The sequence below is a fragment of the Solenopsis invicta genome, chromosome 14 (assembly GCF_016802725.1).
Source record: "Solenopsis invicta isolate M01_SB chromosome 14, UNIL_Sinv_3.0, whole genome shotgun sequence".
NCBI classification, from domain to species: Eukaryota; Metazoa; Arthropoda; class Insecta; order Hymenoptera; family Formicidae; genus Solenopsis; species Solenopsis invicta.
In genome coordinates this window covers 2,447,501-2,474,775 of record NC_052677.1, presented here as the reverse complement: position 1 = coordinate 2,474,775, position 27,275 = coordinate 2,447,501, and the positions used below count along the sequence as shown (strand labels likewise).

At 35.5% G+C, this 27,275-nt stretch overlaps 6 protein-coding genes across 7 annotated transcripts; 2 read left to right on the top strand and 4 right to left on the bottom strand.

The window, feature by feature from the left end:
- Positions 1-795: 795 nt before the first annotated feature.
- Positions 796-2,869, top strand: LOC120359587. The gene is made up of 3 exons (XM_039457586.1): positions 796-1,093; positions 1,682-1,993; positions 2,262-2,869. The coding sequence occupies exons 1-3, from the start codon at positions 796-798 to the stop codon at positions 2,867-2,869; spliced, it is 1,218 nt and encodes a 405-aa protein (XP_039313520.1).
- A 4,153-nt stretch (positions 2,870-7,022) lies between these two features.
- Positions 7,023-12,718, bottom strand: LOC105202910. Its single transcript, XM_039457257.1, has 6 exons — positions 12,588-12,718; positions 12,379-12,462; positions 11,698-11,793; positions 11,488-11,610; positions 11,216-11,356; positions 7,023-10,209 (listed from the first exon to the last, which is right to left on the bottom strand). Exons 1-6 carry the CDS (start codon positions 12,672-12,674, stop codon positions 7,990-7,992), a joined length of 2,751 nt encoding a protein of 916 aa, XP_039313191.1. The 5' UTR covers positions 12,675-12,718; the 3' UTR covers positions 7,023-7,989.
- LOC120356802 (interaptin-like) lies at positions 12,561-16,096 on the top strand. Of its 2 annotated transcripts, XM_039457259.1 has the most exons (8): positions 12,561-13,546; positions 13,746-13,788; positions 13,983-14,104; positions 14,696-14,818; positions 14,900-15,038; positions 15,297-15,457; positions 15,564-15,876; positions 15,966-16,096. In XM_039457259.1, exons 2-8 carry the CDS (start codon positions 13,785-13,787, stop codon positions 16,058-16,060), a joined length of 957 nt encoding a protein of 318 aa, XP_039313193.1. In that variant the 5' UTR covers positions 12,561-13,546; positions 13,746-13,784; the 3' UTR covers positions 16,061-16,096. The 2 variants fall into 2 exon arrangements, with proteins under 2 accessions (XP_039313193.1, XP_039313192.1); XM_039457258.1 differs by lacking the exon at positions 13,746-13,788 and having other exon boundaries at positions 12,740-13,546.
- Positions 16,097-19,413: 3,317 nt separating this feature from the next.
- Positions 19,414-22,386, bottom strand: LOC105195852. Its single transcript, XM_039457585.1, has one exon. The coding sequence runs from the start codon at positions 22,384-22,386 to the stop codon at positions 19,414-19,416; it is 2,973 nt and encodes a 990-aa protein (XP_039313519.1).
- Positions 22,387-22,577: 191 nt separating this feature from the next.
- On the bottom strand, positions 22,578-23,207 carry LOC120359586. Its single transcript, XM_039457584.1, has one exon. The coding sequence runs from the start codon at positions 23,205-23,207 to the stop codon at positions 22,578-22,580; it is 630 nt and encodes a 209-aa protein (XP_039313518.1).
- A 69-nt stretch (positions 23,208-23,276) lies between these two features.
- Positions 23,277-24,515, bottom strand: LOC120359585. The gene has a single exon (XM_039457583.1). The coding sequence runs from the start codon at positions 24,513-24,515 to the stop codon at positions 23,277-23,279; it is 1,239 nt and encodes a 412-aa protein (XP_039313517.1).
- Positions 24,516-27,275: the final 2,760 nt, after the last annotated feature.

Genomic DNA, 27,275 nt, shown 5'->3' with positions numbered 1-27,275 from the left:
CAAAATTGATCGTTGTGTTGTCCGGTAGAAGCTCAAAAAAAAAGAAACCTTTGAAATCCCACCAAGAAAATAGCATTATCTATTTTTGATGAATATCGGCTTCCAAAGTAATTTGAGCCAGTTTACTCCATGATCTCTTGCGTTTAACATGGTTGTAGAAGACTCATTTCTGGTCCCCAGATGCGCTTCAAAAATGGATCATTTTTTTGACGTTTGAGAAGCAAATCGCAGTCAACGCGACAGCAGGACCGGTGCAAGCTACAGTTTGACCAAGCAGTCGCCTGGGGCGACAACTCCGGGGGGGCGCCAAAGACGCCTTAATTTTCTTAAGAAAAAAGGTCATTCCCAGATCTAAATTTTAAAAACATGTATTGCTTAAATATAAAATTCGTTCTTGTGTGTTTTCATTTTGTGGCGGCCGTTCTACTAGGCGCCACCATTTCACGCGTCGGCACTGCGTACGCTCGCGGGCGCGCGTTCGCCAGGCGCCAGTTCGCGCTACCGCCGCGGGGCGGTGACGCGGCCGAGCGCGGCCGTTTTCTCGTGGACAAGATGCATCCAATAGGGAATATAAGGGCGCTCGGAACCGAGACCAGCAGATCTCCTGCTTTTGTGGAGTGAGCCCCGTTGTCAGTTCGAATATTCGCTGTAGGAATCATAGTTCCATATTTACCGCTAGGCGGCTGCCAGCGGCTGCGTTTCTCGTTAGAGAAATAGTTCCTCCGATATTATAAGGGACCTCGCTCGATCGGCGTTTACCTTTATCATAAATATCATAATCATTTTTTCATAAAAATGGCTTCGAAAAAATTAAGCGGATCTGCGAACCGTAAACGAAAACTTCGATGGGAGGAAGAAGAAAATAAATCTGCAAAATCGCTTGCTGCTTTCTTTAAGCCGCAAAGTGATTGTAACTCTAACTTCTCACAAAATGTTACTACAAACCTAACATCTGAAATAAATAAAGAAAATTCCATTCACGAATGTAGTACAGCATCAAATGCCGAAATGCATATTATCTCTGATAATTTAGATTCTCAAGAGTCGAATTTAAAAATTGTGGTAGAGGAACCAGTTGCTTCGTCTTCTTCAGGTAGCATTGCAGTTAACGATCCGATCATTAACTATGGCGATCCGACATTTTGGCCTTTTCCGCTTAGTAACACTGTTCGTGACCATATACTGACACTAGATTTAAAACCGCAAATTAACGAAAATAATGTTTTTCCTAAAGATGCCGACAATCGGTCGTTCTCGAAATTTTTGTATTATCGAAGCACTGGAAACGGCGAGTCCTATATACGATCTTGGCTTTGCTATTCAAAGAAATTAGATAGAATATTTTGCATTCCTTGTAAACTATTTTTTTGTGACAAAAATAAATCTTCCTTTGCAACAACTGGAAGTAATAAATGGAAAAATATTCATGACTATCTACGATCACATGAAAATTCACCAGAACACCGAAAGAGTTTTGCAAGTTGGTTTGAAGCTTGTCATAGACTTGAATCGCGTCAAACTATCGATCAGAAATTACAGGCAGATATTATTAAGGAGCGTGATCATTGACGACTTGTTTTAGATCGCTTATGCAATATAATTTTATACTTAGCAACACATAATATTGCACTTCGCGGATCATCCAATCGGTTATTTACTAAAAATAATGGGAATTTTTTAGGTTTGGTAGAATTACTAGGAAAATATGACGTCACTATGCATGAGCATTTTCGACGCATTTCATCCCAAGAAACTCATGTTCATTATTGCAGTAACACTATTCAAAATGAAATTATCACTTTGATGGGATCAAATGTTAAAAACACAATATTAGATCGTGCCAGGCAAGCAAAATACTACAGTATAATAGATTGTACTCCTGATTTGAGTCACACAGAACAACTTTCTGTTACAATACGATTTGTCGATGTATCCAGTGATGTGTCCCCCAAAGAACATTTCATTACTTTTCGAGCAGTTCATGAATCGTCTGGTCAGTCCTTGTTTGATATAATTTTAAAGGTATTAGAAGAACTCAATTTGGATATTAAAGATTGCAGAGGACAAGGCTACGATAATGGGTCCAACATGAAAGGAAAGAATAAATGTTCAAGCTCGTATCCTTCAAATTAATCCAAGAGCTTTCTTTATGTCTTGCGGTTGTCACAGTTTAAATTTAGTTATTAGTGATTGTGCAACTTCTTGTACCGAGTCTGTTAGTTTTTTCGGAGTTATTCAAAAAATTTACACACTCTTTTCAGCTTCTGTTGGAAGGTGGAAAATATTAACTGATACTGTGCCAGCTTTTACAGTACCACTTTGTACAACCCGGTGGGAGAGTCGTATCGAGTGTTTAAAGCCGTTGCGCTACCAAGTTATTGAAATACATGATGCTCTGCTAACATTAAGTGAACACGGTTCCTCTGATCCTGCAATTAAGCATGAAGCGCAAACCCTCGCGTCACAATTATGCGATTACAATTTCCTTGTTATGCTCGTTATCTGGTATGATATTTTGTTTCGTATCAATATTGTGAGTAAATCTATGCAATCAAATACAATGGACCTCGGATCCGCCGTTTCGCTCATGGAATCTTATGCCGAATATATAGAAAATTATCGACTTAATGGATTTGCTAAAGCGTTAGTAGATGCAAAGGAACTTGCTAAAAGTTTAGATGTAGATCCCATATTTGTGCAGAAACGAGTAAATCGAAAAAAACGCATGTTTAATTACGAACATAGTGATGAAACCATGTCTGATCCTCAAAATCTTTTTAAAACAAAGATTTTTTACGTTATATTAGATACTGCAATAACATCACTCAAAGAAAGATTTAAACAACTCAAGGAATTCCAAGATACTTGATTCTTCTTGTTTGATATAAGTAAGTTACCCGAAATAGAAGAGTTGAAAAAGTGTTGTTCCAATCTTGAAGATAAACTCAGACACGGGAATAATTATGACATCCTCGGAAATGAATTATATGACGAGTTGCAATCTACTAGTAGTTTAATCTCAAAAAATATTCATGATCCATTGAATGTTCTTAAATTCATAAATCAAAACAACCTGCAATCGGTTTTGCCAAATCTTTGGACGGCATTGCGAATATTACTGACTATACCTATCACAGTTGCAAGTGGAGAACGCAGTTTTAGCAAATTAAAGTTAATTAAAACCTATTTGCGTACATCCACAAGTGATGACCGTTTAAGTGTACTAGCGATATTATCAATTGAGAACGAGATTACTCAAAAAATAGACCTTGCTAAAGTTATAAAAAGTCTATCGGATTTAAAAGCACGAAAAAAATCATTTTGAATATCAACAAATCGGAGCATTCATTTAGATATAAGATATAAATTTACTTTATAAAAATGCATAGAATGAGAGACAAAACATTTGTTAATTAAAAATATAAATAATTCATAAAAAAAACAAAATATAAAAAACCATAATATATAAAAAAAACAAAATATAAAAAAAATATTAAAAATATAAAATACAAAAAAAACGAAAAAACCTTCTCGTTTTACATCAACCTTGACGCGGTGAGAGGGCTTTAAACCAATAGATGTAATACATGAAATAAATTGGTTGGTTAGAAGTAAAAACAACAAAAACATATAACGTTAAATTATAATATTAATCATTGTAATAATTACTATAAATATATATAAGTTACGATTTTAGAATTATACCATACAAAGAATATAGATTTATCTATAGGGCGCCATATTTTACCACTTGCCTGGGGCGCTTGCTTAACTCGCACCGGTCCTGCGCAGCAAAGATTTCTTTCCGTAAGAACATGAAGAACCTATATGTCGAGCTTTGAGATTAAACTTAGGCGTTTCAAATGATCATGAACAATTGAATTCGATAAATCTAACCTCTCAGCAATCTCACGAGTTGTTATTTGCCAGTTTGCATTAATTAATGCTTTTATTGTGTCTTCATCAGCTTCAATTGGCCTTTAAAAACGTGGTGCATCTTCAACATCAAAATTGCCGGATCGAAATTTTGCAAACCAGTTTTGGCACTGGCGTTTTGTTAATACATCTCCATACACATCGGATAATTTTTTTCTTGCTTCAACAGCATTTTTACCTTTTTGATAGTAAAAAAGTAAAATATGCCAAAAATGCTGCTTTTTATTTTCCATATTTGATGGGGCACCAGTTAAAAACTACTGCGTAGAATAAATCGAACTTTTTTACAAGCAAGCTTTGCTATATCAGCCTGTCAAAATATATAATGATTGTGCAGCTTAAATGTAAAGTTGCCTTCTGCTGAGAAAAAACAAAATTACTTTTCGAACAAACCAATTTATAATTTAACACTACAGAACGCGTGATATCATCACAAAATTATCTTTCCAGAAAAGAGGTAAAGAAGATGCAAAGTGTATGTGTGTACTCCTTAAATTTGTATTTCTTTTTACAAAACCCAAGTGATACTATCTTTGTATCCTTCGCAATCAGCACACAATATTTTTTAAATGATTTTTTAATATTTATTTAATATTAATTATTTATTGTACAATTCATTGTAACAATAATATTTATTAAATATTTATTAAATATTTATTAAATATTTATTTAACATAAATTAAATATTTAAAATAATGTTATAGAAAAAATATTAATTTAATAACTATTTAACATTTATTTAACATAAATACTTCATTCATTACTTATTTAAAATAATAATTTACGAAAATGTTAATTTAACGTTTATTTAACATTTATTTAGTATTTATGTTACATTAATAATTTATTTGCAATAATGATTTGAAAAAAACAATAATTTAACATTTCTTCAATATAAATTTAATGTTTATTTTACATTAATTTTTTATTTGAAACAATAATTTCAAAAACATTAATTTAACATTTATTTAACATTAAATTAATATTTACTTTACATTAACTTTCATATAAAATAATAATTTTAAAAACATTTATTTAACGTTTATTTAATGTTAAATAAACATTTAACGTTAATTTAGGAGTCTTAATGCAACTAAATTAAAACTTTTAAAATTTTTATACTATGCATTACACTTGAACAATTTATAAAATTAAAAAAATAAAATCTTTCGACTTTTCTTGAAATATCTGATTATAATATTTGGTGTAATAATTTTATAAACCTGTAGATTTTCGTATTCATATTACTTACATTTTACGTACATCGAATAATCAGATGTCAACATGTTATACGTCAATCGCCAAAGCAGGAGTTGGAAGTTAGTCACAGCAGGAGCGAAACTGAAATGGTATTAGTCGCCCGCGAAATTTTAAACCGACATAACTTCTATAATTTAGTAAAATAATTTTAATAAATCGTACATCATTGTATTTATTAGAAAAAACGCTACAACTTTTATCATATAAAAATATTCACTTTACCATGCAAAAGTTGTGCATGTCTCTTTGTTCTTTAACATAGATAATTTCTTTAAATAACGACTGTGTTCACAATAAAGAGTAGTTCAAACTATTTAATTTGATATTATATTTATTGGGTCTATCTCTGTTAGTTTACAAGATAAAGGGTGGCCACTTATCCTGTATATATATATATATATATATATATATATTGTGACGTGGCAGTTTTATCTGCCTCGCTACTTCGTCCTCCACCTAAGCATAGCGCAAGGAGGCGCGTGTGACCGGGTCGGACACTCAGCGAGAGATCGAAATCTCCGGCGGGACTTCGTAGCGTATTAGTCTCATTTACTTATTCGCGACTTATTTCATGTAACCACGGGCACCTCAACAAACGTCGCCTAAAGACCAGCAGCGATGAGGGAGATGGACATTGGCGAGAAAAGGAGAGGGCAATCGTCCAGGGCCGGCGCACAGGAAGCCGCCGACGGAGAGGAGGACGAGACAAGACGTGGCAACAGATAAGCGCCACGCAAAAGAGGCTCGCAAGTGGCACGGCTGATGGACAGGCTGGGGCGGACGAACGGCCAGGACGAGGGCCATCGAATGCCGGCTGTCCATCGAGGAGGGTAGCGGCGAAGAATCGTCACAGGAAAATTCTGCTGCTGTCGTCCGCGAGGACGACGAGAGCGACAAAGATGTCGGATGCCGACGGGGACCGCACAACACCTGCGGAGATCCGACGCTGCCGTGACGTCGCGGCTAAATAAGGGCGGCCGCTGATAGGCCGCGCCGCTTGGCGCAAGGATATCGCGCACCCTGTGGGAGGGGTAGCGCTCATCGATCGCGCATCGAGCGCGATTCTCTCGGCTTTTGCATGCGACCCGGCGTTCTGCGTGCGTGGTGCGTTAGAGGAAGCGAGCGAGGGATATCGGCCTAGCTATCGGTCCCGGATATCGGCGAGAGGGCCCGGCCCGGCGAGCGTGTCCAGCGGAGAATCCCAAAGGAGCCGAGGGACCAGGAGGAGGACCAGAGTAGTCGTCGAGGTGATTCTCTGACAATTGTGTAAGGCCACGAGCTGTCGGTGTCGACCGGCTCGCGTTCTAAGGTGGAGCCATTAGGTTAGTGGGTGAGTGCGTCCGCCGCGTGGCGATTGAACGCACCTTGTTCTTAGTGTCTGGCTGTCTCTCCGCCTCAAGCACGAGACCTCGTCGAGGCATGCAGCTGTCGACTGCCGTGTGTGTTTGAGCCGTCCCGCCGTAGAAGCTCGTGGACGACCGGCTTCCCGGGAAGCCGCAAAGTCCTCGCGCACGTACGCGGGTCGTGTTACGGCCGTAATCGCACAGCCGTCCGCGTTATCGGTGCGTTGTCGTATCGCGCGTGTTAGGGCGAATTTTGTAACTTGGCCGCGTCGACGGCGTTGTCGTCAACGGATATCCTTGGTTGTGTTTCGTTTCGAATTACTTAATGTCTGTTAGCGAAAGTTCGGCTAGTCCCTCACGGAAAATAAGTATTGAGGCTCAATACTGAGTATTGAGATTTCAATACTCAGTATTCAAGTTGTAATACTGAGTATTGCATGTCAGTATTGGTGAATACTTGAGTATTGGTAAAGGTTAGTGACGAATACTGAGTATTAACAGTTACTATTGGAGAATACTGAGTATTGGCAACTGGTATTGATCAATACTCAAGTATTAGATAGTCAAAGTGTTTATGAATACTGAGTATTGACAGTTACTATTGGTGAATACTGAATATTAGAAACGGTATTGATCAATACTTAAATATTAGAGATAGACAAGTATTAATGAATACTGAGTATTGATAGTTGCTATTGGTGAATACTGAATATTAGAAACTGGTATTGATCAATACTTAAATATTAGAGATAGACAAGTATTGATGAATACTGCAGATAAATATTGATAGTTACTATTGTTGAATATTGGAAACTGCAGTTATTGATCAATTATTTAAAACTTAAGATTTCAAAGCATTTTTTTATTTTGCACTGAATTAAATTTAAAATGCGGTCCAAATTTAAATCAGTATAAAATAGGACATAATGTAACGTATTGAACGTTTTTATTTTGTCTAGAATTGTATATAAATGTATATTTTCCAAATTTTTCAAATAGATCGCTTTCTGTTAAAAAAAATATTTAACAGTTTAATTTTTTATTAATAATAATTGATGTTTTTCATAAGAAAAATTGTTTATTAAAGTGTATAATTTTAGCTTTAAAATGACATTTTCTTCATCACTACGATAAGTCGAACCGGACATATCGTATTTTGTAATTAAATACAAATATTCGTTAAAATTAACTCGTATTTCGGTAAATAAATTTTTTTGAACAAACAAAAACACGTCCTCACTTTTTTGCATATATTCGAATTAATAAAATTTTTAATTAATTTAAAAAACGATTGATTTTTTCTTATCTGATTTCAAAAGGAATTAGTCAAATACTTATAAAATGGAATATTTTTTGTATTATAAATAGCACAAAGTATTTTTAATTTTAAAAGTACTATACAATAATAATTACAAAATACCGTGTAATAATACAATACTACATAAATAATTCAGTCAATTTCCATTAGGTTGACAAGCGGCATTACAATATAATGATCGTCACGCATATTATAATTCATTTTAATACATTTCCGTTTAATTGATGTAGGCAAAATACAAATTATTTCATCGCTTTTTCGTACAATACTACTATACAATGTAGAAGTATTATTAACTTGTGAATCTTTTGCCAGTTCTAAATTTAATGGTAATAATTTTAGTCCAAAAATTACATAAATGTCCTCGTTACAATTAATTTTTTGAACCATACAAATGTTTTGTATCATAATATAAGCTCCATTTGTCAATTGAATAACACTGTTTTCTCTTTTCGTAAAACGTTCGTAGTCAACTGAATGATATAAAATATTTTTAAAAATAAAACGCTTATACAATTGAATATTATCGGCGGACACTAATTCTTCCTGCAATAATTGTATAATACATGCCTGCTGTACAATATTTAATGATATATTGGAAGATGGTTGTAATAATCGTAAATGTGGTCCATATTCAACGCAAGAATTTATTTTATGAGGTCCAAACATTTTATTAAAGAGCAATTTCCCACGAACCGTACAATTTTCATCCTTAAAAATCTTATTGCTTATTCTATCTACAGTCTTTAATCTAAAATATGTTTTGCATATTTGCCTTGGTACAGCTTGAGTATTGTGATATAATTTTTTTAGTCTTCCATTATAATGTTCAAAAGGATATGCTGAATGAGCCCACAATGAACCGAAAGCAGATACTGACTTTGGAATATGCAATAGCAAATGGACATTAAATTTCATGAACTCTTGTCCATACAAAGTTTCTGTTTGGAAAACAAATTTCTTTAACGATCTTTCGTCTACATAGAATTCATTTTCCGTAATTTTGTCCTTCAGGAAAATATGCATGCTGAAAACTAACAGGGACCAGTGTTTTATGTATGTACGATGCATTAAATTGAACAAGCACGCAGATGAATAATATAAAAGAAAGTTTCTCCATTCGGAAGCCTTCCACAATTGTCTTTCAGTTATCGATCGTGGAACTCTAGTTATTTCACAAGGTGGTTTTATATTGCATAGATTTTTATCGAATTCTATCATTTTATTTCCAATATACCATTCTTTGTCTTTGTTAGCCGGATCGAACCAAATATTGCATACAAACGTTTTCGTTACGCCTAAAAGCACAGTATGCATGTAATCAGGCACAAATGAATTTATAATATTAAAAACCGGTAGCTTCATTAATATAGAGGGTCCTTTCACTCCGCGTACACATGCATTCGTTTCAATTGCCTCTTCGCAATCAGCTTCATGCTGCAACGTAGTACGAGGTACACCTATGTCACCACAGTAGACTCGAGTGTACCCTCTTCCAAATGGTATTCTATCTCCTTTCTTTAAACAAAAAGAGCATCCACTTTCTCCATTAAATTGTTTCAAGTTTTGTAATAGTGGTCTTGCTACCGAATCTACGGATGCAATAAGGGTATGTACTTTTATGTTTATTGTTTCTGGATGTTCCGGTGTGATGCATTTCATACCCTCATTATGAAGAATGATTAATTCGTCTACGAAAGGTTTCATAAAAAGGTCTATAACTGGCTTATCAGTTCCGTACCACAAACCACACAACATTACATTTTGTCTTCTGAGGCGATACGGCAATTCATTTATTACAACCTGAATAGGCCACATCGACATTTTTGAAGAATTAAAAAGCGCTACTCCGTCAGTATTTAACTGCAACGTTATATCGTGTTCACCTATTACTTCTCTATTAACTAATTTACGATACACTCGTCCATTAACAACGTCGCTTTCATTGAATCTATTTTTCGAAAGTTTGTAATAAAGATTACTATTCATTATTCCTCTTAACTGATCAGCTAATGGGATATGTAAAAAAAAATTTCCTGTTTTTTTTAAATCATCTTTCTTAAAATCATTATTGCAATCTTCGCATCGATCGATAAGTCTTCCATCAGCAAATTGTAAGCTATTTTTACATTGAGGACAGTAAAAGTGGAATATAGTCTTCACTGCAGGTGAAAATTTTTTTAAGAACAAGTATTTTGAAATATATTGCGTACGTGGTAAATGACAGTTAATAAGTTTAAGTAAATCGTCGAGTGCATAGTCTGATAGTCCATGTCTAACTGCGAAGCCCATAATAAGTAGTTCACTTTCTTCTTGCGTCAGATTGCAGTCGTTGTACAAAGGAACTCTCTCCTAAAAAAATTTTAAATATATGTTAAATATTATATATTACAAATAGAATTATATATTCGTGATCAATTTTACAAAGTATAGATAAATTTTAGCTCGATGCAGACATAGCTCGATACCATATATACCTATCTGTTGCAGAAAAATAAACGTACGATGTCAGAATATTACATACACATAGATTCAGTCATCAATATTAAATTAGAACAATTGCATTCTAACGCGAAAAGAAAATAAATTACTTATTATGGGTTTCACAGTTAGGCATGGACTGTCAGTATGCACTAGACGATCAATTTGAACTCATTAACTGTCATTTTACCACGTACGCAATATATTTCAAAATAATTAATTGTTAAAATAAATTAATTGGAACGAGAAAATTTATGTAATTTTTGGACTAAAATTATTACCATTACATTTAGAATTTGCAAAAGACTCACAAGTTAATACTTCTACATTGTATAGCAGTATTGTACAAAAAAGCGATGTAATAGTTTGTTTTTTGTCTACATCAATTAAACGGAAATGTATTAAAATGAATTATAATAAACGTGGAAAATATGGATGCACAACTTTTTTTCAACATTATTATGAAACACATTAAAATACGAAAACGGCTGTACCTTATCCTTATCCCGAAAATTGTGAAGAATTTGTTGCGAAAAATATTACCTCAACAAATATTCTTTATAATCTATCTTATTCTTTTGGGAATAAGGGGGAATAATATTGTAGAAATGCTTGTAAGTATCAAATTATTAAGTTGATTAACAATTTAATATTGGTGATATTACAGTTCTCAGTTCTTTTTAAGAAACTGTGATTTAAGTCTGGCAAGTAAACAACGCGCAATTTGAGAGATCTTGTAAATGTTTATAAATTCACATAGAATAATTATTATTAAAAACTAAGATCTGCTTACAACTGGTACAACCGTTTTCGTATTTTAATGTGTTGATATACTTTTAGGTCATATTACGATATAGTTTGTATTATCATGAAACACCTGTGGACCAACAGGATGGGAATTCAGAATTTCTTCATTATCTTCATTGTCTACTATTCTATTCTCATTTTCAATATGTTCATTGTTACTCCAATCGCTGTTGTCATCTTCATCATTTTCACTTGTATTTTCTTGAGCATCCTATAGCATATGTAAGTTTATATTTTATAACTTTATTTCAAAGAGAGAGAGAGAGAGAGAGAGAGAGAGAGAGAGAAAAAGAGAGCCTCAAATTAATATTATAGGTAAAAGTGTATAATGATTTATTATACCTGTGGAATTATTACGTAATCTACTTGATCATCCTGATTGACATTGTCGACAATGTCATTATCATTCTCATCATCTACTCTAGCATTACAAATTGCATGATCCTGTATGTTTTCTTCTATATTCTGTACACAGATGTCCATAATGAAAAAAATTATTTATTTATGTAATGGTACCAAAAGTTTGACAACAGGCATATGTGTGTCCCTTACTTGATAAATTTGACTCCTTCTGTATTGCGTTCTCTGTGGAACTGGAATGTTGCTGTCCTCAACATATAATTTATATTTTCCTCGACCAATTATGATCTGCAGAAAGGATGGTAAAAAATAATAATATCTATATTACATTTCAGATATCTTTGTTTGTCTTTTTCGGTTATGTAAATCTTGAAATATTAATACTTAAATTTTTCTTTTGTCACGTCTGAGCCTTCGTAAATTCTTAAATACACAAAGTAAAAGAAAATGAAATACAATTTGCATAACAATAACAATTACATTACAATTAACAGTTATAAAACGTATATTAATAAATACATAACAAAAACAAAGGTATACGAGCATAAAATAGATACATAAAAACACGCAAGTTTTGATCAATTCATATAATAAAAATTATACTTTAACAAATTAGTTACCGTTGCTCATCTAATTTCTATTATCCGTTATGATAATCACCCAATAAATGTTATGGTTAGCTGCGATAAAATTACCGTTAATGCATTACTATTGAGAAATATATATGAAATTGGTTAGGATTTCTTTTCTTCACATAATGCGATGATTTGAGAAATATGAAATAAGAAACTGTTCGCGTTGTCCCTCTCATGTGTACTTTTCTAATCGTCTTGTACTTTTCTAACAAGTATTATATATAAGTATTCTGATTACTTGATTTTCGTCGTTTGTTGGTTCATTATCGCCTGCACCAATGCCTACATCAACATGACGATGTTCTTCGTTTTCGTCTATATTCTAGATCATAATATAAATCAACTTTAATTTTATGACAATATATATATATATATATATATAAATGATGCAATCATGCATATATTAATTGTTAAACATCGTTGTACAGTACAGTATAGTATACATACCTCATTTAAACGACGCGGACGTCGCGTTGTTCTTGGAATTAAAATATTTTCATCTTCCAAAAATCGTTTATATGGTCCTCTTTTCATATTTTTAACGTACGCAAAATTAACTTTGAAACAACAATTACACACGGACGACGAGACATAAGGCCTGTTCTTTTTAGCTGAACTGGCTGCACTAATTCAGAGTTTATCTTTCTTCTTTTAACGTGGAGGGAAGAAGATAAACTGTGAACTAGTGCAGTCAGTTCAGCTAAAAAGAACAGGCTTACAATTACAATTTTACAAATGTGAGCGGGAGACAAAGCAATGCAGCTGAGAAAGAAAAATCAAAATATCGCTCGTACACCAGCAAATACAGATGCAAGGATATAATTCGGACCAATGAGCGTTTAGCATTGGACCGCCAATTTGAAAATCGGACCAATCCCAACTAGTGATAGAATTTCGCGCCCGAAAACATATGCAGCACGCATGTAGCACCGGCCACGCCGCACACAACACGCTCGCATGGCGCGCACTGAACCTAACCAAGCGTGTGTCATATATAGATAGAGCATTTCAACGTGCGTACGTGCATGTGTGTGTAGCGTGCTACGTGATTTCGGACTTGTATTCACATCTCGATCCGCGCCTTGCAAGAGATTTCGTGTTAGTTTTACGTTTCTTCGTTCTAGTGAACGACAAACAACGATACAGTAATGACGAATTTGCACATGATAGATGACACACAATGTTTAATTTATGAGTTCACAAACGAGAGTCACAAAATTGCAGTAGGGTTCCGCGAATGGTTGTGTAAGAAAGTGACTGATAGTGAATTGCGAGAAATTATCAATGAAGAAAAACAAGTTACATTGCAATGGCCTGATGTGGATGTCGGACCAGCGGCTACTATAAAAAAAAAATAGATTCATGTTCATGGATGCAAACCACGGCAAAAATTTTAGCTCATGGTGGTAAGTACGTCAAGACGTTTCTTAATTTCGAAACAATATCATGCAGATACAATTTACATTAGAATTTGAAAAATTTTTACTCTGTGCCTTTCGAAAATCCGCATATCACCTGCGTATATTATACAAGTTGCACAGAGTCTAAAGTCATCCTGATATTATAAATTAACTTAAATTAACTTAAATTTTTTTAATTACTCAGGAACCTGCATATCAGGTTACTACATTAAACGAATAAATTATGGGTAATTATTATTATTGAATATTTTGAACATTTCCCTTATTTTTTAATGTATTCATTAAATCGGTTAAATGTAGCATCTTGTAGTGTTTATTGCTAAAATTAATTAACAATTTTATAATTAAAAAAAAGGTTAATGACGCATACCCGATGCCCCAGTATACTTACATTTATTATATAAATTCGATCATATTCCAGAATGGACAGACATGTGCACTCGTCGATCTAATTTGGAAAAATATGGGTTTATGAAGTCTTCTAAAAGTGAGCGAAAAGAAATAAAAAGAAAATGCGTAAGTGACGAAAGCGATGATGAAGATGTAAGTATGTATTGTATATTATACTTCTGGAAATAGGTTGATTGAAAACGTAATTCAATTTAATTTATAATATTATATCCTTGCAGTAAACGTTTTCATGTCTTGAAATCAGTTGTACATTATTAAGGAGATACTATATTTTCGTCATATATACAGAGTGACAAATTATGAGATGTACTTTTAAGTTTCCATATATGAATGGTCAAGTGAATATTTCTTACAAATTTTGAGTTAGTCTAGCACCCTATAAATCATAACTTTTTGATTCGTGTTCTTACTTTCTTTGCGAAAAGTGCTATAATTTGGAGTTGAGTTGTTCATTTGTAATATTTCACTGATATAATATTACCCATAAATAGCATGTTTGTGCAGCAATGTGAAAGCGTGATTCCTTTCAAATGGATAATGAATAATCTCTACCATTCTTCGGCATATATACGGTCTATATAAAGAAAACAAGTTATTAATAATTAGTTAATTATTAAATATTAATAAATTATTAAAAGAGTAGTTGATTTTTTCAAAAATTAACTGTATGTGCTGAATGATGAAGATTAAATATTATTCATTAAAAGCATTTTTTTATTGTAGAAAACTAAATCAAAGAAGAAAGTCTCCAAATCTAAAAAACATACTCAATCCGTTGAGGTAAAAAATAAAAATAAACTGTGGATGCAGTTGAAAAATGACAAGCAGTTCGAAAGAAAGATTACAGTATGCTGTTTAATTTACAAATATAAGTTCTTATAAAAAAATCAGTAAATCAATATTAACTTTCTTGTGGTTTTTATTTAGATTTCGGATGATGAGAACGATGACAATTCGTCAGAAATGACAGCAAAGCTACAAGCTAAAGTCGTCACACTTGAGAAAGAGATCGAAAGACTAAAAAATGACAATAAACGTTTGAGAACTTTAAAAACAATAAACGAAGGTACTATTTTTCACAAATTTGCGTGGTTTACTACAGATATTACTTTATTGTTTCATTTTTTCTAGACCAATTGAAATAATATTTTGAATGTTTTCATTTATAGTTATATGTACTTCTGTTTATGTTTTCAATTGTAATCATTCGTAATTTACAATACATTTCAATTCAATGGAATAAGTCAATGTAACAAATTGAATTCTTTGGCATTATGATCATAAAATTGACATAAGATAACGCAATACTATGTTTCTTTTTCAGATCTGTCAGTAATAGATAGCCAAATAAAAAATATAATGTCAAATCTGACACAAATTTTAAAAAAAACGGCGCACACAAATGAAGATTTCAACGAACAAATTATTCAAAATGAGAGTCAAGAACTTGAGACACCAGCAATTGGTAATAACGTTTCTTCAATTGTAAGTATTACAGCATAAGTTTTATCGAATTTATATAAATGAATATATATATATATATATATATATAAATGTTTATGTACTACCAGTTTATCGTTTATTATTACAGGAAGAAGACGTAGTTGAGCGTAAGAAAGAAAACGTGGTAAAGCATGAGAAAGAAAACGTGGTTAAACATGAGGAAGAGAACGTTATGCGTGAGGAACCAATACATTTCCATATAAAGAAAGAAATTCTGGATAAATGCAATCATTCGAGTATTGCTAAATTGACTGGAGATCTCACTTCAGCAATATTTTCTCGAAAAGAACTTGCTACCTCATCGTTAACGGGCAAAGTAGCCAATATTCATAAAAATAAAAATACGTCTGCAGCCAAGGAAAAAGAAAAACTCAGCCCTCGGAGAGTAGATGCCATTATGTGTAAGAAAACAGTACATACTTGAAACTGAAACTAAAATATAAGATAAAGTTATATATATTATATAATTCGTTGTATTTTATTATTTCAGCTTATGTGCAATCGACTTTCACAAGAAGTGAAGACACTGTTAAAGAAATACAAAGAGCCATTCGTCGCAAATGCAATAATACTCGTATGCAGTAATACTCGTATCAGAATATACAAAAATAGTACAAATTATGGCCATTTTGTATTATCCTTATTCTATTTTTAACATTTATTTTTTTAAACATTATATTAAAATATTAAGTTTGTTTAAGCCTTGATTACAAAATTTGAATATTTGACATAAATTATTTTTGTGCAACTAAATAACATTTATGATCAATTTAATGTTTAGTTAATAATTGTATCAGACTAAATATTTTAGTTTTTTTAAACAAATTTTCTTAGTGCAATAAATAAGGAAAATGAGTTTTGTGTACATTTTTTGCATTTTTTATTATCCCCGTCAATACTGACACTGAGTATTCACCAATACTAATACTGTGTATTCACTAATACTAATACTGTGTATTCACCAATACTAACACTGAATATTCACCAATACTACTACTGAGTATTCGCCAATACTGAGTATTGACCAAAAAAGTATTAGCCAATTTAGTATTGCCAATACTGAGTATTGAGATCTCAATACTTATTTTCCGTGAGGGGTGTGTTCTTGCTGCGCTGTTCAGAACGCGCGTGATTGGCTGTCGTGTTCCGCGCGGGACCAGCCGCCGTTGTTTGCGCCGTTAGCGTAATTGCTGTAGGATTTAAGAGAATTTTCGCGTTCTGCCTTGTTCATTTCGCCAACTCTTCATTCTTTTTTCTGTTCTCTTCTTGCTTTGACTTATATTTTCTTTGTGTTTGGCTGTACTCCGTCTCTATCACACGCTATAAAATATGTTATTTCTACCAGTTATATCGGCTTGATTTTACTTAATTTCTCGCCTACCCATCTCCTCCCGTAAGAGAACCGCTTCGTCCCTGTCTCCGCTACCCCGCCCCTCTACCGGTTAGAGGAGCTAGCTGGCCGCATGCGAGCGACGATTTCGCGCTTCGGAATGATGAGCTATCGCGTGATGTAAATCCGTGTTTGATGTTAGAGAGTGTACTCGGTGACGCGACTGGTATAATCGCGTCTGGCGCCCAATTTCGTGATTTGGTGTGCATATTTGGTGTCTATCGGTTCGTCGCTCACGCGCGTGTTTCGCGCGTAATTCCTTTGTTTGATCGCGTATTTCGCCGCTGTTCTCCGGCATCAGGAATATACGTGACAATATATATATATATATATATATATATATATATATATATATATATATATATAGATATATATATATAGATATCTATATATATATATATATATATATATATATATATACAGGGTGTCACGTAACGATCGCCCGTGGTTTCGTGGATTGATAGATCAAGTAAAACTGAGCAGAAAAGTCCTTTACCATTTTTTAATATTTGCCATAGTTAACGAAATAAAAATTAATAAAGTCTGCGAATAAGCGCGTATCACCGCGCGCAAGGACCGCCCGCCGGTCGCCGAGACGTAGGCAGCCGCGGCTGTAGGCGCGGCGCTGTGCGGTGAGGAGGGAAAAACAGCTACTGCTTTTCCTTCTTCACCGCACAGCGCCGCGCCTACAGCCGCGGCTGCCTACGTCTCGGTGACCAGCGGGCGGTCCTTGCGCGCGGTGATACGCGCTTATTCGCAGACTTTATTAATTTTTATTTCGTTAACTATGGCAAATATTAAAAAGTGGTAAAGGACTTTTCTACTCAGTTTTACTTGATTTATCAATCCACGAAACCACGGGCGATCGTTACCTGACACCCTGTATATATACACTGGGTGATTCAAAATAATCTATTGGTCCCGAAGCTGGCATATTCGTAATCGAATTCTGAGACGATTTTTCCTTTTGCAAAAATTTGTCAAAAATTTGCCCTTTGAACATGTTTAAGCACGTTTACTTACACACAGCGATCAGCTTTTTGTTTCCACGATGCGACAGTTCAATTTAAATTTGTCCTTTATCCAGATCTATCCTTCGAAGTTGTTTCATACTTCGCCACATTTACACTATTTACTCTGCATTTGATAAACGCAGAACTACGCGACGAACCAATCGATCGACTTTATTAATTACTATTAATCACTACTGTAATCTCTACAATCATTCAATGCGTTAAAATTACTCGAAGAAACACGTATTTACGTTACGATCACACAACACGAGTTCACTCGACGATATGAAGCAGTCGACTGAATGTTATTGGTTATGTCGTTATAAGAGTGTCGAATGATTGGTTAAAGCTATAAGTCAAAACGCGGTAATTCAAAATGAAAATATTGATTAATACGATTTACATCGATACAATTTATTAGAAAAATGTGGCAAATGCTTGTTTGTTATTACTTGTTAAAAATTGTAAGTGACTTTATCAAGATAATTATTTAGAATATTTATTATAAAAAAAACTTCAAGGATATAATTCTTGAAATCTCCTTGCAGCAACGGATAATCTGCCCTTTTTAGGGCAACCAAATATTTTATTTTGAGGAATATTTTCACAGTTTTCGCAAATATTCAAAAATAAGAAATAAAGAAAAAATATTTAGAAAAAATTGATTTTGATAAAATTATTTCTTGAATATTTAGAATGAATAATAATTATCTTGATAAAGTCACTATCATTCAATTTTTAACAAATGTAAATTGTATTAACCAATATTTTCATTTTAAATTGCCGCGTTTTGACTTATGGCTTTAACCAATCGTTCGACACTCTTATAACAACATAACCAATAACATCCAGTCGACTGCTTGATATCGTCGAGTGAACACGTGTTGTGTGATCGTAACGTAAACACGTGTTTCTTCGAGTAATTTTAACACATCGAATAATTGTAGTAATTAGAGTAGTAATTAATAAAGTTGATCGATCGGTTCGTCGCGTAGTTCCGCGTTTATCGATCAAGTGCAGAGTAAATAGTGTAAATGTGGTAACTGTTGCGTAGAGATGTATGGATGACCAGGGTTTGCTCGTATGGATACAACTAACTCGTTCGTAGAAATTTATTGATGATGAAGACTCGTACAAAATGCAGAGAGAACTCGATCTCTTCTGTTCGTAACGTTTTCTAAATGAAGACTCGGCTTCTGTATTGCTAACGGATGCGCTGGAGACTCGGCTCTCAAATCAGTACTGATTCGCAGATAATTCGTATATGCACTCGTGAACGCAAGGAACGATCTGATCTCGCGGCGCCTTTCGACTGCTATATATGCGGATCCGTGATCCTTGCGTGGGCCAATCGTCCCCTTTTTTGACGTCGCGTCGCGATTGGTTTACGACGGCCGATCGAGTCTCGATCCGTCGCGCTCGTTTGACGAAGGAGCACGCTATATTTTTCGACGAAACATACTCCCCCCATTGAGAGTGTAACGATCAATTATATGTTAACACTTAATATATTAATTACGCTTAGTAGTTGAGCGTTATTGATTGAGGGGCAGCGGACAAAGACATTTCGTTGTCCGCTTCAAAGTTCCTGTGTTTGTTTTAATGGTGGCGGTTCGCACCACTCCGTCTTTGCCAGGGTGTGTTTCTATAATTCTACCGATGGCCCATTGTGTGCATGGCAGGTTTTTTTCCTTGAGAAGGACGATTGTCCCGACGTCGACCTTCCCTTCATCTTTGGTCCATGTATGTCGTATTTGCAGTTCATTAAGATATTCTAGGCTCCATCGGGTCCAAAAGTCCTGACGTACCTTTGTTAGATGCTGCCAAGTGGACAAGCGTGCTGCTGGGACAGACGAGTAATCAGGTTCGGGCATGCTAATGATTGGTTTACCGATCAGGCAATGTGCGGGTGATAGAATTATAGGATCGTTTGGATCAGATGAGAGATAGGAGATTGGTCTTGAATTTAGAATTCCTTCAATTTCTATCGTAAAGGTGTTTAATTCTTTGAATGTAAATAGAAGATCGCCTACAACGCGTTTAAAATGGTGTTTAAACAGTTTTACTGTCGATTCCCATAAGCCACCGAAATGTGGAGCGATGGGAGGTATAAAATGCCACGTGATTCGGTGGTCAATAGCAAATCGATTGACTCGATCTTTATGTTCGTCGGAGTTGAAAAGAACGTATAATTCTCTTAGGTGATTATTCGCACCGATGAAGTTGGTCCCATTATCGGAGAAAATATGTGTCGGAATACCTCGCCTAGATATAAATCGTCGCAACGCGGCTAAAAATCCTTCTGTAGTCAGATCGCTGACTACTTCTAAATGTACTGCTTTGATAGCCATGCAGATGAACACGCAAACGTACACTTTAATACGATTTCGATTTCTATATTTTTTTTCTTTGATGTAGAACGGACCGCAAAAATCGACCCCCGAATTAGCGAACGGTATAGCCTCGGATACTCGGGATTTCGGTAAATCGCCCATTTTGTATTTAATCGTATTGGCGTCGAAACGAAAGCAGCGAACACATGAACGTATAATTTTGCGTACTTGATTTCTGCCATCCAATAGCCAAAATTTCTGTCTGATAATGTATAGTGTCGTTTGAACACCTGAATGAAAATGTTTTTCATGTGTTTCTTTAATGATGAGATCTGTTAAGAAGTGATGATTTGGAATCAAAATGGGGTGCTTCCGTGCAAAGGTTAAGTTCGAATTTCTGAGACGTCCGCCAACGCGAATTAGACCGTGTTGATCGATAAACGGATTTAATGATGCGATATTTTTATTTATTGCTTGATTATTTGTAAGTTTTTTCAATTCGGATGAGAAACGGGAGGCCTGAATGATTTTTATCACTCTTATTTCGGCTTCTTCTATTTCTTGTGAGCATAATTGTCCCCGATATATGTTTTTTCGTCGGAAACGTAGACATAATGCCACAATTCGTAACGTTTTGGCGTAGGAAGAATATCTTTGCAAAATATTATGGTCATTAAAGTCAGTGATTAAACATTTGCTTCCCTTTATTTCCGGTATTTCGATTAATTTTGTAACTCCTTGAGGCCATTTATTTTCATTCCCTTTCAGCCACGATGGACCTGAGAACCATTGTTGATTGTTCAAGAAAACGGTCGGTAACTGACCCCGGGAAAGAGCATCGGCAGGATTATCTTTCGAATTGACATGCCGCCAAATTTGAGGATTCGTAAGCTCCTGGATTTGAGCGACTCGATGGGAAACGTACGTTTTTAAACGTTGAGGCGAAGTTCTTATCCAATGTAAAACAATCATTGAATCGCTCCATAATATGACCTTGTTCGGATTAAGTTTCACTGCTTTACGTACCTCGCCGTATAATTTGGCTAGTAAAAGCGCTCCGCATAGCTCGAGTCGCGGTATTGTCACGGTTTTTAATGGAGCGACTCTATTCTTGGCGCATAATAAATGGCAATGTATCTTGTTGTTTTGATCGGTGGAACGTAAATACAAACATGCACCATATCCTGCCTTGCTTGCGTCGCAAAATCCGTGAATTTGTATGATTTTATGATTGGGAATAATTGCCGCGCGATCGATAGATAGATCGTTAATGCTTTCTAATTGCGACATAAATTCCGTCCACGTTGATTGTATATTAGGGGGTATGGGTTCGTCCCATCCTATTTTTGATTTCCATAGGTCTTGCATCATTTTTTTGGCGAACAACGTGATTGGTCCTATCATTCCTAATGGGTCGAAAATCTTGGCTATCTCCGCGATGACAATCCGTTTTGTAATCCTCTCGGCGTAATTGATTTTGTGAACCGAATAGTGTAACGCGTCGTTTCGGGCATCCCACGCTACTCCCAACGTTTTCAGAGAGTTATTCTTACTAAAGTCGAGATTAGAGTTTATGGCATCGGGACTTAGATCTTGAATGATGCGTTTGTCGTTAGAGGCCCATTGTCGTATATTAAAGCCACCCCGAACAAGTAGAGCAATTACTTCATCTCGTAATCTACGCGCTTCGTCCACGGTATTCGCGCCTGTAAGTAGGTCATCGACGTATAAATGCGTTTTGAGTAATCGCGCGGCATCGGGATATTTTTCGTCTTCATCATCCGCTAATTTATGAATCGTCCGGATGGCGAGATATGGCGAAGATGCGACTCCGAATGTGAGTGTATTAAGTTGGAAAGTGCGAATCTCATTATTATGACGCCACAGGACGCGTTGATATCTTTGATCATCTTTGTGTAACCATATTTGTCTATACATTTTTTCGATATCGGCACTGAGCATGAATCTATATACGCGAAATCGAATTAAATGTGCGAACAAGTTGTCTTGTATGGTGGGTCCGACTAATAACTGATCATTTAATGACGTACCGATCTCTGTTTTTGCAGACGCGTCAAAAACTACGCGGACCCGCGTGGTGTTACTCGCTGCCTTTATCACTGCATGGTGTGGCATGTAAAATCCATCGTTAGTTGAATCGTCAATTAATGTCATTTGCTTTAAATTTAAATATTCTTGAATGATTTGTGTATACGCTATTTTTAATTCTGGATTCAAATCTAATTTGCGCTCGAGTGAATATAAACGTTTAAGTGCGGGGTTTCGTGAATTTCCTAATTGTCTTTCCTTATTGCGAAACGGTAGTCGCACTATGTATCGTCCGTCGTTGTTGCGGGTAACATTTCTCAAACGTGTGCTTCACAATCGTGTCGCGCGACTGAATCTGACGAATCGTTTGGTATTTCTTCGGCTGTCCAAAATCTAGCGATTTGTGTTTCTAAGTCCGTTAGTGTACATAAATGACTAATTGTATAATTACTTCCGGTCGTGAGTCCGCCGGCTACGACCCAACCAAGCCGAGTATTCTGCAAATAGAGATCGCGGTCTCTAGAGGATAAATTGACCTGACCGGGTGAAAATAATGATAATGTTGTACCGGACCCGATCAATAAATCTACCGGACGTGGTAGATGAAATTCTGGATCGGCTAGATTAATGTTTTCTGATATTTTTACACCCTTTCGCGACAAAACTTCCGACGGGACTAAATCCGAGATCGTCGGGACGATTAAACACGTTAATTCTTTAGTGAATTCGTCATGTCGCGCTTGAATGATTATCCGCACAACACCCTTTGTTACCGTACTCATAGAATTAATCGCACCGACCGACACTGCGCATGGCGATACCGGAAGCTTCAAGCGTTTCGCGAAATTTACCGAAATAAAATTAGCTATAGCGCACGTGTCTAATAATGCCCGACATTTTATTCGGCTGAAGTTATGATCCTGAACAAATATCATCGCGGTCGTCATCAATTGTGAAACAAATGCCGGTGAGATGGCCGCCAGACATGTGGTATCGCTTTCCGATCTCTCCGATAGTCATTCGTCTTTTGCCGTTTTTGAGTCGGTCGCGCCGGAACCTTCCGCGTTTGTTTTTCTTTCGAGGTGTAGCAATGTATTATGTCGTTTGTGGCAAATAGTACAATTCGTGTATTTGCATGTTTTACCTACATGAGAACGCATGCAATTGTAACACAGTCTGGCCTTTCTTACTATTTCAATGCGTTTAGAAATGTCTAGCTGTCTGAACTTGTCGCATTTAAATAACGGATGTTGTTTAATCCCGCAAGCGGTGCAATTATTGACTACGAAGGCCTTGCTAGTTAGTCGCGCCCGTTTTCCCGCCGTTGACGATTTATCGTCTTCTCGTCTGTTGCTCTCTATTCGGGTGCGTTTAGAAACACGGACTGCGGTTCGATATAAGAATTTGTATAGGTCGTCTATTTTCGGAAATTCGTCTCGATCAAGCGTTTCTTCCCATTTTTCAGCGGTGTTCTTTGGTAACTTACTTTCTAACAGGTTCACTAAACTCTCAGATGCCACATTGACCCCTAGCGCGTTCAATGATGCGACATGTTGCTGCGTGTCGTCGGCAAGTCTAGACAGGCCATCCGTGGTCTCCTTTTCTAACGCGGGTAAATTATTGAGCAGCGTGAGGTGTCGCGAAATCAAAATTCGTTTTACTTCGTATGCACGAGTCAGCAATTCCCACGCTTTACTGTAGCTCGCGCCTTCGATGGTTAAGAGTTTGATCTTATTGGCTGCGTCGCCTTTTAATGCGGATTTCAGATATTGCAGTTTCTTCGTATCGGCGAGATCCGTTCGTACGTCTATCATTTCGAGGAAAGTATTTTTAAACGTTAGCCACTCTTCATATCGGCCATCAAAGGTCGGTAAAGCTGTTTCCGGTAGTTTTATTTTTCGTTTTGTGGTCACAGTATTTCCCGCGTTTTCGGTGGCTAATACGACGTTCGAGGGTCCGGCGATTGCGTCGGGCGGCGGCTCGTTCGGCTTTATAATTTCATTAACCTTGGCGGCTAACAAATAATATCTGTCTTGTACGCTTGTGAATTCGTCGTTGTGATTGTCGTTTGACTCTAAGAGCATGAGCTCGTCATTAAATTCTTCGTAGGCATGGTATAATTCTGTGATTCGTGTCATACGCAACTTTAACGCGGTTTTATCATATCGTTCGCGTTCGATTATGTTTGTTAGACCCGTAATTTGTGATTTTAATGACGCTCGTTTCTGAAGGATAAATTTAATTCGATCGGTCATGTTGTACGTATCGGATAATTGAAGGAAAGGAGAGATTACCTGATCGATAAATAAACAAATGAAATTGACTCGCCTGAATCTCGGTCCCAGTTGCGCTGTGCGCTGATCCTTCGAACCGGCTGCCACGTGTTCCGATGTGTCGAATCCTGTCCGATCCGGTGTCGTCCGCTTTCTCGTCGCGAACGACCTCACAGGAGGCACCAAATGCTGCGTAGAGATGTATGGATCACCAGGGTTTGCTCGTATGGATACAACTAACTCGTTCGTAGAAATTTATTGATGATGAAGACTCGTACAAAATGCAGAGAGAACTCGATCTCTTCTGTTCGTAACGTTTTCTAAATGAAGACTCGGCTTCTGTATTGCTAACGGATGCGCTGGAGACTCGGCTCTCAAATCAGTACTGATTCGCAGATAATTCGTATATGTACTCGTGAACGCAAAGAACGATCTGATCTCGCGGCACCTTTCGACCGTTATATATGCGTGTCCGTGATCCTTGCGTGGGCCAATCGTCCCCTTTTTTGACGTCGCGTCGCGATTGGTTTACGATGGCCGATCGAGTCTCGATCCGTCGCGCTCGTTTGACGAAGGAGCACGCTATATTTTTCGACGGAACAGTAACATATGAAACAACTTCGAGGGATAGATCTGGATAAACGACAAATTTAAATTGAACTGTCGCATCGTGGAAACAATAAGCTGATTGCCGTGTGCGTGAGTGAACGTGCTTAAACTTGTTTAAAGCCTCCTTCTCCCCCGTCTCTCTCTCTCTCTCTCTCACACACACACACACACTCTCTCTCTCTCTCTCTCCTTTCTTTCCTTTTTGTGCGTTTTAAAAGTGCTACTTTTAACTTGCATTTAAGTAATCTAATTTGCATTAAATTTTATTATTCGCGGGCGTACATTTATTATAATAATGTAAACTTACTTGAAGATATCACGGTCATCCCAATATTTGACGGCCGGATGACAGATCGAAATTTGACAAATTAAATGTATCATAATTAAAGTGACAGAGAAAGAGAGAGAGAGAGAGAAGGAAAGTTTAAATAGGAATGTGCTGTCCATGTACTTTTGTCAGTCATTTGAGCGCAGGAGGTACCCCACGGAAACACCTGCGTGTAACAGTGAGTCGCGCCGCCCCTGTCTACCACTTGTACCTGATCCGTCATACGCTAACTAATTCTTATTGTAATTTGAAAACTAAGCTCCGGACAAATTTTTGCAAAAGGAAAAATCGTCTCAGAATTCGATTACGAATATGTCAGCTTCGGGACCAATAGGTTATTTTGAATCATCCTGTATATATGCAGATCGATTATTTCAGGGACTTAAAATTAAAATAATTGTATACGATGTCTAATTGATCATTGATTCTTGTATTTTATATGTACTCAATGTATGGTAACTAATAACCGATATATGGACAAATGATTACTTTGAGGACTTTATATATATGTATTGATTACTTTGGGGTACTTTATATAGTTAGTTTAAAACAAGTACTAGATTTATATTTGCTGCGTTTCGAAATTCATTGCGAGTACAAAAAATTTATATTTCACGTTGCATATACTATAGATTTTCAGTATTTTTAGTAAATTTTAGAATGTAGCCATTACGGAATGTTATTGTTATCATAAATAATCGCATAAATAAAAAAAGCGACATACATTTTGTTAATTTAAAATTGAAATTATTATTTGTCTACAACAATGTTATCCGTGAATTCAGTGAAGTTTCAAATAGAAACGGATTACTTTTTTCTTTTTCAAAAATTCAATATATTCCAAAATGCTATAATAATTTTTAAATTTGAAACGTTTAAAGTTAATTAATAGGTTAATTAATAGGTTAGTTAGAAGGTCGTGTGCGTTACTTATATACAGGGTAGGGAAAAAGTACCGGAACAGTAAAATATCTCGAAAACTAAGCATTTTAGAAAAAAGTGTTTCAGATAAGAGTTGTAGGGTTTCAAAAGATCTATTTACTAATATTATCAACTTGACCTTGGATGACATTGCCAAGGTCAGATCAAAATCACATTAACTTTTTTAAAGGAAACACCCTACTTTTGATTCCTGAATCTAATAGCTGATGTCAAGATTTCCAAAACCTTACAAGAAAGTTTATTTTCGTTGAATACTTTCCGGTACTTTTCCCCCACCCTGTATATGCATAGAAATAAAGGTGTTTTCAAATATAGACTTATTTTGCAATATTAATTATTAATATAATTCAGTAATAATATCAAAGTCGTTTTTATATTTATTCGTAGATATTTATTTTATTTCTGGCAAAAAAAATAATCTGTTGTAATTGATGGTAGTAATAATAAAAAAAATATTACAGAATAAAAAATACCTACAATTTCTAATTTTCGAATTATTTGTCATTATTTTCGGTTTTAAACACAATTCTTAGATTCAGAATCAGAATAAATAATATTGCATAATTAAATAGACAAGTTAATTTCTATATTACTGATGCTAACATAGCGTCTTTTACAATTCTTTCCCCTCACCCCGTAAAAAATCGGTTACGAAAAATATTCTCTCAAGCAAGATGTTGAATAAAAGGAGGAGTAAAATAAAAGAATAAGTCGATTTAATATGACGTAATTTATATGACATATTTCATATTTATTTTATATTTGTACTTTCATGTAAATAAGAAATACACATTTTCTTTAAATACGTACTTTGTTCTAATACATACTATAAGTCAATACTGTTTATAATTAATACATAAAAC

What these genes read in the sequence shown, in the direction of transcription:
- LOC120359587 (XM_039457586.1), top strand. Translation starts at nt 796, where the DNA reads ATGGCTTCGAAAAAATTAAGCGGATCTGCGAACCGTAAACGAAAACTT. An exon ending in AGTTGCTTCGTCTTCTTCAG is followed by an intron (nt 1,094 to 1,681) that starts GTAGCATTGCAG and finishes GGAATTTTTTAG; the next exon opens with GTTTGGTAGAATTACTAGGA. An exon ending in AGCAGTTCATGAATCGTCTG is followed by an intron (nt 1,994 to 2,261) that starts GTCAGTCCTTGT and finishes CACTCTTTTCAG; the next exon opens with CTTCTGTTGGAAGGTGGAAA.
- LOC105202910 (XM_039457257.1), bottom strand. Translation starts at nt 12,674, where the DNA reads ATGAAAAGAGGACCATATAAACGATTTTTGGAAGATGAAAATATTTTA. An exon ending in GAAGGAGTCAAATTTATCAA is followed by an intron (nt 11,611 to 11,697) that starts GTAAGGGACACA and finishes ATCTGTGTACAG; the next exon opens with AATATAGAAGAAAACATACA. An exon ending in ATTACGTAATAATTCCACAG is followed by an intron (nt 11,357 to 11,487) that starts GTATAATAAATC and finishes CATATGCTATAG; the next exon opens with GATGCTCAAGAAAATACAAG.
- LOC120356802 (XM_039457258.1), top strand. Translation starts at nt 13,513, where the DNA reads ATGCAAACCACGGCAAAAATTTTAGCTCATGGTG. An exon ending in ACGAAAGCGATGATGAAGAT is followed by an intron (nt 14,105 to 14,695) that starts GTAAGTATGTAT and finishes TTTTTATTGTAG; the next exon opens with AAAACTAAATCAAAGAAGAA. An exon ending in GTAATAACGTTTCTTCAATT is followed by an intron (nt 15,458 to 15,563) that starts GTAAGTATTACA and finishes TTATTATTACAG; the next exon opens with GAAGAAGACGTAGTTGAGCG.
- LOC105195852 (XM_039457585.1), bottom strand. Translation starts at nt 22,386, where the DNA reads ATGACATTAATTGACGATTCAACTAACGATGGATTTTACATGCCACAC.
- LOC120359586 (XM_039457584.1), bottom strand. Translation starts at nt 23,207, where the DNA reads ATGACGACCGCGATGATATTTGTTCAGGATCATAACTTCAGCCGAATA.
- LOC120359585 (XM_039457583.1), bottom strand. Translation starts at nt 24,515, where the DNA reads ATGACCGATCGAATTAAATTTATCCTTCAGAAACGAGCGTCATTAAAA.